Here is a 17,214-nt window from a genome sequence, read left to right on the forward strand (position 1 = left end):
TCAACAAAGCCGACTCCGTCATCGCCCCCCATTTCCGGAACATCATCAACAGATCGTTCTCTTCAGCCACCTTCCCCGAGAGCTGGAAACACGCGGAAGTCAACGCCCTCCTGAAAAAACCCACGCTGGCCCCAATGACCTGAAGAACTTCCGCCCCATCTCTCTTCTCCCCTTCCCGGCCAAGGTCATCGAGAAGACCGTCAACAAGCAGCTGACCGCCTTTCTTGAAGCTAACAACTCGCTCGACCCTTCCCAATCTGGATTCCGGGCCAACCACAGCACAGAAACCGCCCTCATCGCAGTCACCGACGACATCAGAACCCTGATGGACAACGGAGAAACAACTGCCCTCATCCTCCTGGACCTCTCAGCTGCCTTCGACACCGTGTGCCATCGCACCCTAATAACCCGCCTCCGCACCACTGGAATCCTAGGACAGGCCCTTGACTGGATCATCTCGTTCCTCTCCGACAGAACCCAGAGAGTCCACCTCCCCCCCTTCTGCTCAGAACCCACTGAGATAATCTGCGGCGTACCCCAAGGTTCCTCACTCAGCCCAACCCTCTTCAATATCTACATGAGCCCGCTTGCCGCCATCGCACGCAAACACAACATCAACATCATCTCCTACGCTGATGACACCCAGCTGATACTCTCCCTCACCAAAGACCCTACCACTGCCAAAACCAACCTACAGGAAGGAATGAAAGACGTCGCGGAATGGATGAAGCTCAGCCGCCTAAAACTGAACTCAGACAAGATGGAGGTCCTTATCCTCGGACAATCCCCTTCCGCCTGGGATGACTCCTGGTTGCCCACGGCTCTGGGCACCGCACCAACCCCCTCGGATCATGCACGCAACCTCGGATTCATCCTGGACCCCCTCCTCACAATGACCAAGCAAGTCAACGCCGTCTCGTCATCATGCTTCAACACCCTACGCATGCTCCGAAAAATCTTCAGATGGATCCCCGCCGACACCAGAAAGACAGTTACCCATGCCCTTGTCACCAGCCGTCTGGACTACGGAAACACCCTTTACGCAGGTACCACTGAAAAGCTTCAGAAACGTCTACAATGCATACAGAACGCCTCCGCACGCCTCGTCCTCGACATCCCTCGCCACAGCCACACATTCGCCCACCTGAAACACCTACACTGGCTCCCCGTCAACAAGAGGATCACCTTCAGGCTCCTCACCCACGCAGACAAAGCACTCCACAACATGGGCCCGAATACCTCAACAGCCGCCTTTCGTTCGACACGCCCACCCGTCAGCTCCGCTCAGCGAGCCTCGCCCTCGCCACCGTACCACGCATCCGCAGAACCACAGCCGGAGGAAGATCGTTCACCTACCTGGCAGCCAAAACAGGGAACTCCCTCCCTGCACACCTAAGAACTACCCAGGACCATCTCACCTCCAGGAAGCGCCTCAAGACTTGGCTTTTCGAGCAGCAGTAACCCTCTCCCCTCTCCAGCGCCTTGAGACCCTCGCGGGTGAGTAGCGCGCTCTATAAATGCATTGGCCAATCCTGGAATACCCTGCCATGAGTCGGGAAAGATTAATTTCGTGAATGAATTTAAAGAATGTACCTCTGCATGATTTTTAGAACCTAAGTACACCTTCAGTGCACTACTGTTTTTGTATAGGTTCGTTAAAAAGCACAATACTCGGCCAACCGTTTCATTTTCTGGCATGCCCAAAGAAAAAAGACCTGCTAAAATAGAGGAGAGGTTTTTATTATTTTACCAGTATTTGAAAAATGACACAAATAAAAATAAGTACTTTAAAGCATATATTTATATACTTTGCACTTTCCGTTCCATTGCTTGTGTCCCTGGTGTCCTTGTCAAACAGAAGGAACAAATAGCCATTGTAAACTAGTCTTTAAAATGTTCTCTTTTCAATTTTAAAACTGGTGTTTTCTGCAATGATAACTAACCAAGGGCCTGGTTTATAATTACGTGGTAATGAGGAATCCTCGAATCCCTGGTGGGGGTGTTACATCCGGAGGAGAATCCACCTGTGTAATTTCGGTTCCCGTACAATGGCTATGGCGAAGGAAATTCCAAGGGTGGGTTTATTACTGCTGAAATCTAACTTTAGGCCCACAGTTGTAATCAGCAGTCTTTGCGGGTTCACTGTGGTGGCATTTGATCTGCATTATCCTAGGACAAATGATCATGTTTGGTTTGGTGGTGCCAACAATCTAGAATAGGTTACACAAGGGTGGATATAGAGTGAAAGATCTGAATAAGGGAAAATTAACTGCAGAAAGATGGCTCAGCGAGTTAGCTGTGATTTCCGGAGTACGAAGTGATCACCTGGTCATCAGCTCAAATCGTGACAATAATGGCTCAAACTACCATCCTGCTGATGCTTGCAAATTGATGTTTATTAAATTAAGCACTAGTAACATCTGTAAACTAGGGCACATCTAAATGGCAGAAGTAAGGTATGAAGCGCTGTATAAAAACAAATTATTATTTTTGCACAATTCAGGACATGGGCCGCAATCCACGAACCTACATCATATTCAGGCCAAAGTGTAATTGGAATGGTGTCTCTTCTGTGTTATTACAAAGCAGTCCCGCCAACCATTTCATGATACTCTTGCATTATTAAAGACACAAACAAGAGAAAGTAGGCTGGTCTTTAAAGCTGCCCTTCTCATCCTCATCCATTTCTGAAATGTGATAGTTGTCTGCATACAAGTTCTATTGTCTTCTATATAATTAGCTTTTGCGGTGTCCGTGAAAAATAAAAAAATAATCAGTGGATAAACATGGTCATGTTAATACAGCCGATGAGGTATTGGTCTTCGTTGTACAGTTCCAGTAAAAACAAAAATTCTCCCTGCAGAAAGAGAAAGTATAAATTCAACAATATCCAAAATGGTAAAATGTAGCCATTAATGTACTGAGATTGTTTGCTGTTTCTGTTAAAATGGCTAGGCTTTAAATTTACAGTTGCTTTTGGCACTCACCTGTGACCCTCTCATGGGCCTTCATAAATGAGCAAAAATAGGCACAAATGACTTTTGTGTCAATGTGTACACTCTTGCTGATTTAGAGGCAAGCGCAAATTGCATTTGCCAATGTTTTGTGTTCACACTTACCAAAAGTTTTTATCCTATTTGGTACAAAAACTCCAGGGGAAATTATTGCAATTGTAGTTTGCTCCAGGGCTGGTTTGTTCCCTATTTCTGCACTAAGGTTGACATCTGTGTGTACTTTCTTACAGTGAATAGTTTATCGTGGCTGTTTCATATTTTACCAAACTCAATGTTCTCATAAATTTTAAAGTTTGAGAATATGGAAATAAACCTAGAATTCTATTTTACTCTTGGTAGTTTATAAACAACCCAATTCCAGATTTTTTCTTACTCTTTAGCAGCCTGCATGAGTGAGTTCCTTTTCCCAGTTCCGATTATGTTTAGGATAAATTCAACAGACATAGTATGTTCCAAGATATTAATTATACATTATCGTATATTTATTCCCCCTTCCCTTCCATTTATTCTCTGATGCTCATAATTCATTGTGCTGATGATGACCCACATATTCATCCACTAGGGCTGAAACGCCATTGACACATAAACAAGTGAATAATTGTGACTAAGACATATGTGACAAGATTTTGAAAACTGAAAAACGGGACATTTCACAAATAGAGAAAAATTACCATCATTTTCAACTTACTGGGGAGCAAACAATGAATTATTTGAAAGCGCTCATGAACATATAAACGTTGACAGGAGGAACTAAGGAAAATTAATTAGAACTTCTACTCACCAATATCATCTGTGTTAACTAAGTTGCATTCTGTAAGGGGTTATGTAATTCTAAATTGGAATACATGAAAATGTGCCCCTTTCATTGCTCAGTTAATCCTCTCTCCTTTCTGAAAACGGGACATGCGCTAAATTTAGTGAAATTTGTCAGGACAGATGGGGGAACCGGGAATATCCCGGCATATCCGGGGCGCCTGGACATCCAACAACGATAATTCATTGGTAACATCAACTTCAATTAATTGCTCTCTTTTTCATGGAACTCTCCCTAATTTTGCTCTTTCTACCAACTTTGTTCCCTGTTTGTTCTGAGTCCTTTGTTGGCTGCTTGTTGAACTGAAACCAACTAATTGACAATACGTTCAAAGCCGAGACCTAATGCCATCGCAGGTATTTCAGAACTCAGGTGAGAAAGTTATTGTTTCTGTGGAACCAGAGCATATAATTAATATTATACTCATATTTCTTGATGGACCAAGGATGCTTGCTTTTGTTGAAGCAGATATGCTAATTAAGAAAATTATTAATGAATTATATGTTGTTACTAATGTGAAAATGTATAGAGAAATGAATCGTAGAAAAATAATGTGCATGGTTGAAAAATGTGCCCTTGGAGTATGGTCACCATGTGTACTAAAACAACTGAAAATGTGAAAAATATTGAAAATATATGAGAAAAATGTAGTAATATATCATAATGAGATGCATAACCTCTGTTTTGTATTATTAAGTTAGCTGAACTAAAGGCCTAGTTCCACTGGGCCTCGCACACTTTGAACATGGAAAAACCGGATGCCTTGCAAAAGACTGGAAATCGTGGACTGCAGCCTTGTTCAAAGTTCAATTTAATTAGCTAGAATTTTCTGCAATGTACTGGTGGACAGGAGATGATGAAGACAATTTGATACAATTATGTGTAGAGCAGGCTAAATGTACTTTCCCAGGACTTGAACAATAGAAGCACTGATTGGAGAGCCATATGCAACAATTTTGATACCTGAAGGGCCGATGATGAGGGCATCACATAAAGAACCAATCCGTTTCGTGTAACTTGAAATTTATGAAAATTAGTAGATTCGGTAAACAAAAACTATAGGTTAAAGTTATATCTGTTGACCGACTGACCAATTAGCAATTAGGGGGATGGACTGGGAGACCCTAATAAAAAGTCATGACAAGGGGCGAGGTATCAGAATTGCAGGGAGAAAATTGATGACGTCAGGAGATGCTGTCTGAGGTGCTGATATTGGGCTCATACTCTGTGAGCCTGATCCGTAACTGACTGATTGATGACCTGAAGATGAAGACTGACTTGTTGTTGATCCATCCTGGATAGGTAGCTATGTAAATATGACTGACAATTTTTGTGCCTTTTCTTCTAGGTACCAACTGAGCTGTTTATAGAGTTTCACACTTGGGTAGATGTTTTTCCAATTAATGTTTTCTCTAAATTGTTTTCGCATGAAGACCCCCATGCTAATGCTAATCTTGGTTAGGTAGGCTGTTAGGGGTGACGTTGACAAATGACTGACAAACTTAATTGCTAAATTACATTATCAATGCTGGTATTCATAGCTTACGGTGCTGCTTTGTTGCATATGTTTTCTTTAAGATATAAAGGGCCTCATTACGACCCTGGTGACCAGCGGTAAGCTGGTGGTAACACCGCCAACAGGCTGGCGGTGTTCCGCAAGCTATTATGACTGTGGTGCAATAGCCACGGCCATACCGCCGGCCCCTCCTAAGCCTGGCGGTCATAATCCCCAGGGCAGCGGTGCAAGCACCGCTGCCCTGGGGATTATGAGTCCCCGACCGCCATCCTGGCCATGGCGGTAAACACTGCCATGGAACGGCTGGCGGTAAGGGGGACTTGGGGTGCCCCTGGGGGCCCCTGCACTGCCCATGCACTTGGCATGGGCAGTGCAGTGGCCCCAAGGCAAAGCCCCATCACGCATTACACTGCCCAATTGTCGGGCAGTGAAATGCGCAACGGGTGCTACTGCACCTGCTGCACATCAGCATTGCCACCGGCTCTATTACGAGCAGGCAGCAATGTTGATGTGACATTTCCGCTGGGGCCAGCGGACGGTAACACTGTTACCGTCCGCTGGCCAAGCGGAAAAGTCAAAATAGGGAGCCAGAAATACCACCAACACTGGTGGTATTCTGGCGCACGCTGCCAAGGTTGTAATGAGGGCCCATGACTTTTAACTGATGAATTAATAAAGAGTTGATTTGAATAAAGTTTTAACTAAAAGATGATTTAGAATTGTAAGCAATAGGGAAATAAAACTTGTTAACCCTTTCCTGAGTAGTGGTTATTGTTGATTAGCATGGTTTAACTTTGTATTTTCATAGAGTGTTTCCTTGATTGTTGATGTTAGTTATTGATTCAGTGGTCACTGCATGACTAGGATACTCCATGCGATTCAAAAGGTTCATCGACCTATATGTGTCCCCTTGTAAGTTTACTTACTAAGGACCTGGCACGCTAGCACTTTCTTCATAATCTGCCTACCCTCTGACTGCTAGCGACGCCAGCAGGCACATACCAGTTGTACCGGAGTGGTGTGCATCAGTCAATGTCTCTCTGTTCCCTTCGGTCTTATATTTCCAGAGTAGGAGTAGGTGACAAGCTTGATGACCTCCTATCATCAGTCTCTCCACTATTTGGTGCCCACCTAGCATTCGGAAAGAAAAAGCATAAAACTGTAAACCAAGCCTTCTCTTCCCTCGCCCCCTTACAGTGGAATATGATCCCGTGCGCTTTTAGTCTGAACCCGGATCTCCTATCCTTCAAGTAAAACCTTAAGACTTACCCGTCCAAGATATACTTTCCAAAGTAACAGCTCCCCCATTAGGCTTTCTTAGGCTCTCCGCTGTAGTTTTCGGTGTGTAAGATTATCCTTCTCTTTGTATCCCCTTCTCCGTGAGAACCCTCAATATATTTACTGACCTCCTATCCTTTTATTGGCCACTCCTGTCTGTGGTAGTTATATCTGTGCCAATACTGTGTTTCATCTTCGACCCGCCCTATATCGTTCTCCCTGAACAGCGTTCCTCGCCCTGGTTATGACTTCACCCCAACGAGGTCCACCGTTATCTTTCTTTAACTTTGGATTTTACTATACTGTTACCATTGTTCTCTGCAAGGTTACGCTTAAATGCGTGATTGTCCATGTACAACGATTGTTTTTTTACCGTGGCTGCAATAAATACCCGCAAATTAATATGCATTTCATTTTGTATAAATAGGCGTGATTTTTAGAAAGAACTTATAGATGTCACACCCATGTGTCACTTTTGTGGTGCTATGGCACTACATGGCAACAGGACAGAGAATGTGAATCCCAGTGCTTAATTTGTAAATAAAAACGTGCCGGTGCCCAAAGCCTTCCTATCAAACACACGGCTACTGCAATTAAATGCGGGAACACGGAATACTGAGGCCCCGTAATCCTGAAGCCATCTCAGGCCTCTTCAACCTATATAAAGCCCTCCCCACTCCCTCAGCTCACTCTAGCAGCTTTCTCCCTTTGTGACGCTTTTTCGTTTTTCCCTTTTTCCGTCTTTCCCATATGTGTCTTTTGCTCGCAGCAAATGCTTGAGGCAGAAGAATAAGCCCCGGCCTCAAAAATAAGTGCTGGTGCTCCGCACTGGAAACAACAAGCACCAATTAAGCACTGGTGAATCCCTTCATCATGGAGGAAGGGTCCACTGAGCAATTTGGTAAGGGTGTAGAATGAGCTCCTGCAAGACAAAAGGTGACATCCTAAAAAAGGGATGCACAAGTATACTATGAGTGACAAGTGTGTATTATTGTGTACAATGCATGGGGAGCTGGCAATATAAAACATATTTCCCTTCAGACAAGCGTCTAGCATCCGCAGTTCCTACTGTATCTTGCGTCTGTAGTTGTTGTTTTGGTGCGTTATTGTGTTGTGTAAGAAGAGCTGTATTGTAGTGTGTATGTCTGAGTGTGGACACATGGGGGCATATTTATACTCTGCTTACGGCAAATGTGCGTCATTTTTTTAATGCAAATTCGGCACAAAACTAACACCATATTTATACTTTGACACTAGAACCCACTAACGTCAAAATATCTCAGTGTGCGTCATTTTCTGGATGCGCGAAACCGCCTTGCGTTAATGACATGCAAGGTAGGCGTTCCCGTCCAAAAAATGACTTAAACACCTGTGTGCCATAATTATCCAACCGCGCAAAAATCCCGCACAGCTGGGAGGCGGAGTTGAAAAATGGCGCACATCCTGATTTGCGTCAAAAATTAATGCCTGGGTCAGGGCAGGTGTTAAAATGGGGCAAACACACCAGTACTTAAGGAAAACACACAAAAGCAACATCAGAGCTCCAAAAGGAAGACATGGAGGTGCTATTCATCCAGCATGCACGAAGACGCAGAGCACAGGAGCAACAGCAGCAGCTTCCACCACACCAGCAGGGACCCCAAAGGCAACGCAGAAGGCAGGAGAGGATATTCAGGACCAGGCCAACCCTTCAGGGCCTCAGGGAACATGACATCATCCAGAGGTACAGACTAAACTGGCAAGCCATACAGCAGCTGCTGCGCCACATTGAGCCACAGTTGGCAGCCAGCTTGCAGACACCCCACATCATTCCACCAGAGACCAAGCTGCTAGCTGTCCTCCACATGTTGGCAAGTGGCTCTTTTCAAACCACTGGTGCCCTGGTTGCCGGTATCTCACAGCCCTCATTCTCTGCCTTCCTACCCAAGGTACTGGATGCCATCATCTCCCTCACACCCCGCCACATCAGCTTCCCCAACACACAGCTGAAGCAGCAGGAGACCAAACAGGGCTTCTACCAAATCAATGGCTTCACACATGTGCTTGGTGCCATTGACTGCACACATGTACGGATTGTGCTACCTGCTGCAACCGAGCATCTATACCACAACAGGAAGCACACACACTCCATCAATGCGCAGGCCATTGTGGATTACCGGGGATTGATCACCAACATCGTGGCAAAGTATCCTGGGATTGTACATGATTCATTCATCTTCCGCCACTGCACCATCAATCAACACTTCCAGGATGGACGATATGGAAATGGCCTACTTGTTGGTAAGTACAGAAACCTAGTTATATACACACAGCACAGCAACCCTGTAGGACACACAGCACATACACCACTACATTGACACGTGGCCAGGAAGACACTGAGGTTGTGACACTGCTAGTCATGTTTGATATCCTGACCCAATGGGATACACACCGATGGACAAATGACAGATGCAAATAACAACAGATGCCACTCCAGAGCCACAAGGGACAAATTTAAAATCACACAGTGACAATGACATGGCCTTAACTGGCAGTACAACTTGGAAGATGAATCTTCCAATATCACATCAATAACACTCAATCACACACCCTTCCAAGCAATACGTACTGATAAAGGGGTGTAATGTGTTTCTCTGCAGGTCAAACACCATGAGACACATAGCATGATGATGATGACTCGAATGAAGGTGACATGGAATCATTGAAGCAGTACCAACATCTCACATCACTCCTGGGGTGACATTGCCCGCTAGCAATAAGGAAGTGGACTGTGCTAAGAACACATATTGATGTGACAATCTTGCAAAGTGCACATTGCTACACATACAGATTGAGACAATTACACATATACACAACAGATGTACAGGCATATGGACCTTCTGACACTTAAACCTTCACCCCCACAACCAAGTTAGCCAGCTTACCTGGACCAGGTTCAGTAGTGTAGGTACACGTTTGCACATGAGCCAACTCGGTGAGGGCACAAAAATAGGTTTGCATAGAACGTGTCACACATGGGATATTTGTGCATTGTCAATTGTGAATACTTCAGTGCTGCAAACTTGTGGAGATGTGTTGTACACTGTCACCTAGCCAAATCAAAGGGCCTCACTGTTGTTTTTCACATGCTATTACATATGTTGAATTGGATGGGATGTTCAGGCCACATAGTGCAACCGTGTTACCACAGTGGAATCGATTCTGTGTGTGGAAGTATCATGTCACCTCCAGTGAAGGCACATGGACACTTCTTTCACATGACATAATGCATGGGAGATACACAATGAACTGCAAGTTTACAAATATGCCGCTGACATCCCGCCAATCAGCTAAACACCAGTTTAGATAAATAAACAACCCAATGCTGAAAGAATATCCTAGAAGCCGAGGATCTCACACAATAACACAAACACAGATGAGTCACAGACGACACAGGATAACAACTGCCATGCAAAGTGATAATCAAGGTGCAAGCAACATCCAAATATTTACACTAATTTTCGATTTCAGCTGATCAGGGTTATGGGATCCAGCCATGGATCATGACACCCATTTGCAAACCCAAGCACAGCAGCAGAGCATGCCTATAATGAGGCACATCGGAGGACACGCACCATAGTAGAGAGGACTTTTGGCATCCTGAAGTCAAGATTCAGGTGCCTCGACATCACAGGAGGCGGCCTCTTATATTCACATGAAATGGTCTGCAAGATCATTTTGACCTGTGCCATCCTGCACAACATTTGTGTAAGGAGGAACATTCCCCTCTATGAACCAGACCCACAAATGCCTGAAGAGGAGGAAGAGGAGGATGCTGTTCATCAACATGAGGGGAACCATCCAAACACTGCAGCAGGATTGTGTCTGAGACAACACATTCTACAAAACTTCTTTTAACTCTAGTCACCATCACCACTTTCTTACTATATGTCATTAAACACCTAACTTCATCACTCAATCATGGTCTGGGTAATTATTTATGCATCGCATGATCCCTATGAATCAGAATCAGAATCAGAGTTTAGCCTCATGGAGCATTGTAGAAATACAGATTAGGATACTGAAAAAGCCACATCACATTTGATGGGTATGAATGTACAGCCACACAGTGGAATTGACATATGTCCTGTCTATTTCACATGTGAAGGGAAATATTAAAGGACCACAGCTATGACACACATCGATGTTGACAACATGGTTAATTGCAGCACCTGACACACAACTAAGACACCATCAATCATAAGGTAAAAAAATGTTTCATACATGAGGCAGTGGATGTGCTATTGCATTTGTAACAGGAATGTATGACCAGACCCTTGACAGCAGTAAGTGTGACATCAGCTATCTTTGCAAGGAGCATGTGTGACAAGGAGTCCAACTATGCTGAAAATGGATAGCACGAGTGCCCCAGGTATGACAAGCATTGCTCACAAGACATGCCCTGCGCAGTCCATCCCAGGTAATAAGCACTGCCATGTTTTAAGTCTCTCCCCACCCTTCTCTAGGGGGCCCTGTAAATGGACTATCTGTACCCTGATAACCTTCATCTACACACACACAGACTCCCATTCTGACTCCTGTGTGCTTCCCTCTTCAGTATGGCATGCCATAGTCATAGTTCATCAGTCTGCATGGACTCCAGGTCTGATAATGCACTTCCTGGTAGTCGGTAGGACCTGTAATCAGCTGTCCATTGCTTCCCATGTGAAAGGTACAGTTGGCCTTTTAAACTTGATTCTCAACTACAGGACTTATGACAGACTGAAGCTGCACACACCTGTGAGCACTTCCATGCAGACCAGCCATTTGAACCTGCACTGCCCTTGCTGCTGCCTGGAACTGCTTAGAAGCTTCCATTTTCTGAATATCCTTGTTGTGCATTGCCGTATAAATCACTTGTGTAACCGAGCCTTTGGGGGATTGTGTAACGTTGCAGCCCACAGCAGAAATCCAGTTTTTAGTTCCCACAGTGTTGTTCCAGCTTTTCCAAGTCAGAGTCTGCTCACTATGTATTTGCCTTGTTCATGTTTGTTCCTGACAGCCTGCATCCTGTTAGCCTGACTGATTCCTGTCTTTGCGTTAACCATAGAGGTTCCCTGTGGCTACATTTGTCTCATAGTTGCTTTCCATGCCCTCTCTTTCCTCCTGGGGTATTGTGTCTGGTAGGTCTATAATGAATCCTCAAGTGTATAGTATAGTTTAATCAGTTTACTTATCGTATTATGGTCTGGGACATGTATTCAAAATGCCTAATCCAGCCCCCATCCCTTGTCTGGGTTTCATGTATTCATGAGCGCCATACAGTGACAGTGTACTATGGTTGTATGCAGGGATTTGGTACGGTGCCTCCAGCACAACAAACAAGGTTTGCTAATGTGTATGAAAGGACAAAACATGTTTGTGCCCTGACGGTCCACACACAGATTCACATTGGCCCCAACCTATTGATGGGGATTGTGTGTGACTAGCTGTGAGATTAATCAACACAGAGGCACTGATGTTCCCTGTTGCAGTGGGAATTTTAGAGGCCACCCTGTGTATAAATGTTGTGATGAAATCTGCCTGTTTCCTATTACTGATCAATAAAGTTTTTGAGCACACCAAGGTTGCCCTGTTGTCAGCCTTATAAAAGTTCTGCAGTGCCATAGCTGGACTAAGCCCATGTATGTCGTCAATTTATCTTTGGTTTTAGGTCAATTCTGCTTTGAAGGATACTCTGTTAATGCATAGAATGGCTCCACAGACTCATGACTAGACCTGCACGTAACTGTGACAACATGGAGGCCAATACTGACAAAGGGTACACATGTTCACACACTTGAACTGGACACTTTTGTGCAATGAACCAATGAAAATATGTGAACACATGTAGCATGGTCTGCTGGTCCTCCACTGCCACAGGAGAAACATAGGTCATTTATATGACTCAAACTGTGGTGTACCATAACTTTTTTGGATTGGTGTTGGGACTCTGTGTCACAAACACTGTACCTACCTAGCATATTCAAATGCCTGAGTCATGGGTAGTGTACAAACAAGTGTCTAGGAAGTGGTATCCAACATTCCAGTACGTGTGATGGCTTAACCTTGTAACATTGTCATTATCAACCGTCCTCTATCTATCCTGTGCATAGTTTGTCATGGGAGATGTTTTGTGCCCAAAGTCAGGGAAGCTCACACAGCATAAGACACTATGGGTATCACAAACACATATCCTTATTGATGTTCTTCAATGAATGGCATCTGATGGTTATCCACATTTACAACACCTGCATACAAGCACATTATGCAAAACACGTCTTGTGACGTTCACACAGAGGCACAACAACAATTGAAATAGCCAATTCACAGACATAAACGCACAGACCATGAGTGAATGTATTAAGTTGCGTAGCCTTGCTATCCTCTATTGACGCACCACCTGCTCAAACTAGGGAATACCAATTTTTATTCAAAATGTTTGGGTTGCTGTTGTACCAGTTAAGAGTGCTAATGCGGCACAACAACATGAGTATTATGGTCCACAGTAGTGTGGTGTGCCACATGTGCCAAAACACTGGAACACACACAGCAGGCCTTAACAGCCTATCTCTGTATAGTTACAGCTTTCATGTACGTTAAAAATGAGAAAATGACATAAACACAGTTAAAGAAAGATATTTTGGTGCAAAGGCATCAAAAAAGATGCATATGCGTCAAAATATGCCGCTTTTGTTGTTGAAAAATGACGCTCACAGTCATTATACATCCATTGGTCCCTAGCAGTAATTCCCGCACCCCATGAAATTGGTTATCCTTGAAAAATATGTTGATCTTTGAATGCGGGGTAATTTTTAAGCATATGCGTCAACAAATATTGACGCAAAGCCTGTAAGCGTCATCAAATTTTCATGCATCATAATATAAACGCACCTCATTTGAGAAAGGAAGTGATGTAATAGGATATCCTGTTTACAGAAATGGTACAGTGGGTGTACTTTCACTTTCACTTTGGAGTCTGTGATTCTTCTAGACTGTGTGGCTGTGTTGAGAGTTGTGTCTGTCCAAATTGTGCATTTGTCTCCTGTGTGCCATTCTAATTGTCATCTGTTGTTTTTGTAATTGTCTCAGTAAATCAGTGTAAGTTTGTTTTTGTCATTTTTGGTGTCTAATTTTGTCTTTGTACTGTTGGGAGTGTGAAGTGGGTGTTGTTAGTTGGGGTATTGTTGGGCTGTTTGTGGGTTCTTTAAGTTTCATTCTCCTACCTTCTTTCCCTGTATTTTCCTATTTTCCCTTTCCTATCCCTATTATTTTTGCCATGTTGGGAAGGCCACGTCTGGGGAGAATTGGTGAGGAGGAGCTGGGGGCTTTCATTTGGCTGGTGTGCCACTTCCTCCCCCTGATGTTAGAGGCTGGTGGCAGGGTGATACAGGGGTATCACACCGAGGTGAGGAGGCTCAGGTGGTCCAAGGTGCTGTTCCATCTGAAGAGAGTATTCAACAGCCAGCGCAATGACCACCAACTCAAACATCGCTGGGCTGACCTTGTGGCCAGAGAGCAAGACCTGCTGGACCAACCGGGTGTAGTGATTGGTGGCCAGGTTGATGAGTACAAATCAGACTAATGTGCACATTTCAATGCTCTATAGTGACAGTAGCAGATTTGTTGACATGCTGCATGCAATGTTTGTGGACATGTGGAATGCAAGTTAAATATACAGTGGCCCTGATTTATACAATTTTTGCTACACATTACCGTCATTTGTTGATGCAAAAGCTGCACAAACTTACAAAACACAACTTGATCTTCTAAATTAGTGCTGCTTTGACGTCAATAAATGATGGTAATGCAGCTCAAACATATGTTTTATTCATGGCCTGCGAGTGTACCAGGAATGAGATGTATTTCACATGCTAAATTAAGGAATGAATGTAGTCCCCAATTATTTGGAATACATGTCTGAACTGTATTCATGGCCATACACCAATACACCAATTCTCCCCAGACGTGGCCTTTCCCAGCCAAGGTAATAGAGAAGACCGTCAACAAACAACTGACCACCTTCCTGGAAAACAACAACCTGCTCGACCCTTCACAAACCGGATTCCGAACCAACCACAGCACGGAAACCGCCCTCATCTCAGTCACAGACGACATCAGAACCCTGATGGACAACGGTGAAACAGTCGCCCTCATTCTCCTCGACCTTTCGGCTGCCTTCGACACTGTCTGTCACCGCACCCTAATCACCCGCCTCCGCTCCACCGGGATCCAAGGCCAGGCCCTGGACTGGATCGCCTCCTTCCTCTCAAACCGTTCCCAAAGAGTTTACCTCCCTCCGTTTCGCTCAGACCCCACCGAGATCATCTGCGGCGTACCTCAAGGCTCATCACTCAGCCCGACACTCTTCAATGTCTACATGAGCCCCCTCGCCAACATCGTACGCAAGCACGACATCATCATCACCTCCTACGCCGACGACACCCAACTTATACTCTCCCTCACCAAGGACCCCGCCAGCGCCAATACCAACCTACAAGAGGGTATGAAGGACGTCGCAGATTGGATGAGGCTCAGCCGCCTAAAGCTGAACTCTGAAAAAATGGAAGTCCTCATCCTCGGCAACACCTTGTCTGCCTGGGACGACTCCTGGTGGCCCACGGCCCTCGGCACTGCACCGGCCCCCGCAGACCACGCCCGCAACCTCGGCTTCATCTTGGACCCTCTTCTCACCATGACCAATCAAGTCAACTCCGTGTCCTCCGCCTGCTTCCTCACCCTCCGCATGCTCCGCAAGATCTTCCGCTGGATCCCCGCCGACACTAGAAAAACCGTGACCCGCGCCCTCGTCACGAGCCGCCTGGACTACGGCAACACCCTCTACACTGGGACCACAGCCAAACTCCAAAATCGCCTGCAACGCATTCAAAACGCCTCGGCCCGCCTCATCCTCGACGTACCCCGCAACAGCCACATCTCCGCACACCTGAGACACCTGCATTGGCTCCCAGTCAGCAAAAGGATCACCTTTCGACTTCTCACCAACGCACACAAAGCCCTCCACGACAAGGGACCGGAATACCTCAACCGACGCCTCAGCTTCTACGTCCCCACCCGCCTCCTCCGTTCCTCTGGCCTCGCACTCGCTTCCGTCCCTCGCATCCGCTGCTCCACGGCGGGTGGGAGATCTTTCTCCTTCCTGGCAGCCAAGACCTGGAACTCCCTCCCCACCAGCCTCAGGACCACCCAGGACCACTCCGCTTTCCGGAGACTCCTAAAAACCTGGCTTTTCGAGCAGCAGTAACCCCCTCTTTCCCCTAGCGCCTTGAGACCCGCACGGGTGAGTAGCGCGCTTTATAAATGTTAATGATTTGATTTGATTTGATACGTACAAAGTTCCTCCTAACCTCTGGTAATATCTTAGGCTGATACTTTGACTTGGTTTGTGCAGCATTTAAATTAATTATGGATGCCAAGGTAATGCACACTGGATAATATCTAAATGCTTGGTGATACTTTCCATAGCTGTAGCGTAAAAACATGAAGCAACATATTAAAAAAAAAGATTATCTGGCCCTATGTTCATAGTTCCTGTGTGTTTTAATTTGCCTTGGGCACAATGGCTGGTACAGAGCTGATGCATTTGCCATCTGTGTCACTTTATAGAAAAGCACATTTAATAAGTTAATGGCTCATCATAGGATCCCTGAACTTGGTGAATGCATGGTCACAAATTATTTATTTGCGTGATGTTGTGCAAGGGACCCCTGACTGCTTCCATCATACATTTAAAGTGAGGAAATTGTTTGCTAGTTTACGTTTGGTACACCCCTGCTGATCTAGTGCAGCATAGGTACAATTGTTAACTTCTCAGTATGAAGGCTATCACAGACATAGGTGTATGCTAAGATCAACAGACCAGCATTCATGTGATTGCTGCCATTCCCAAGGTGCATACAAATTGAGACCTACCTCATCAAGATTGCCATAGTAGGACATTTGCTAAACTATGTTTCAATTAGGGGACAATGTCAGTTCGCTGTATAACCACAGATCACCCAACTTGGCAAATGTAAGATGATGAATGTAGCTAACTGTGATTTACAATACCTGATATAGGTACACAGGGCCCTGAGTAACACATTTCAGGTCCAATGACTACACCTGTGCCCATGCATTCTGTCACAGATGATCAAATTTGACACCGACAGCATATATTTCTTTGTTGTTTTGATTTAGATAAATGGCCAATCCATGTTTAGCGTAACATTGTCATCAAGTAACACACAGTATCCATGCCATTGTGATGTCATAGGGGACATATACGGCTCTGGGAACACTGTCAATGTGGCATATGTAACCTATAGACAACAGAGGCCCACACATAATGGATCATAGAAAGCACAATAATTCATAATCTAAACTCAACCCACATGAGCATCACACATTAACTGATTGTCCCTTGATGCACAAGTCACAATACCTGAGTGACTGGTATTGCAGTGCACCAGGAATGTGGCTTTGCATGTCTCTCATAACAACAAATGAAGAAATGGAGTACCCTCTATTAATAATTCAGCACAAAATTGATTAATCATGTTTGTCACCACATG

At 44.9% G+C, this 17,214-nt stretch overlaps 1 protein-coding gene across 1 annotated transcript in view; it reads right to left on the reverse strand.

Annotated features, from left to right (window-relative positions):
* Positions 1–2,372: 2,372 nt before the first annotated feature.
* The window catches only part of LY86 (lymphocyte antigen 86), a 430,545-nt gene continuing 415,703 nt past the window's right edge, over positions 2,373–17,214 (reverse strand). Inside the window, exon 5 of the mRNA XM_069217351.1 lies at positions 2,373–2,857. Within this exon, the coding sequence (XP_069073452.1) occupies positions 2,774–2,857 (84 nt within the window). The 3' untranslated portion in view covers positions 2,373–2,773. The remainder of the gene's footprint in view (positions 2,858–17,214) is intronic.

This window comes from Pleurodeles waltl, chromosome 2_1 (assembly GCF_031143425.1).
Source record: "Pleurodeles waltl isolate 20211129_DDA chromosome 2_1, aPleWal1.hap1.20221129, whole genome shotgun sequence".
In the NCBI taxonomy this organism is placed as follows: domain Eukaryota; kingdom Metazoa; phylum Chordata; class Amphibia; order Caudata; family Salamandridae; genus Pleurodeles; species Pleurodeles waltl.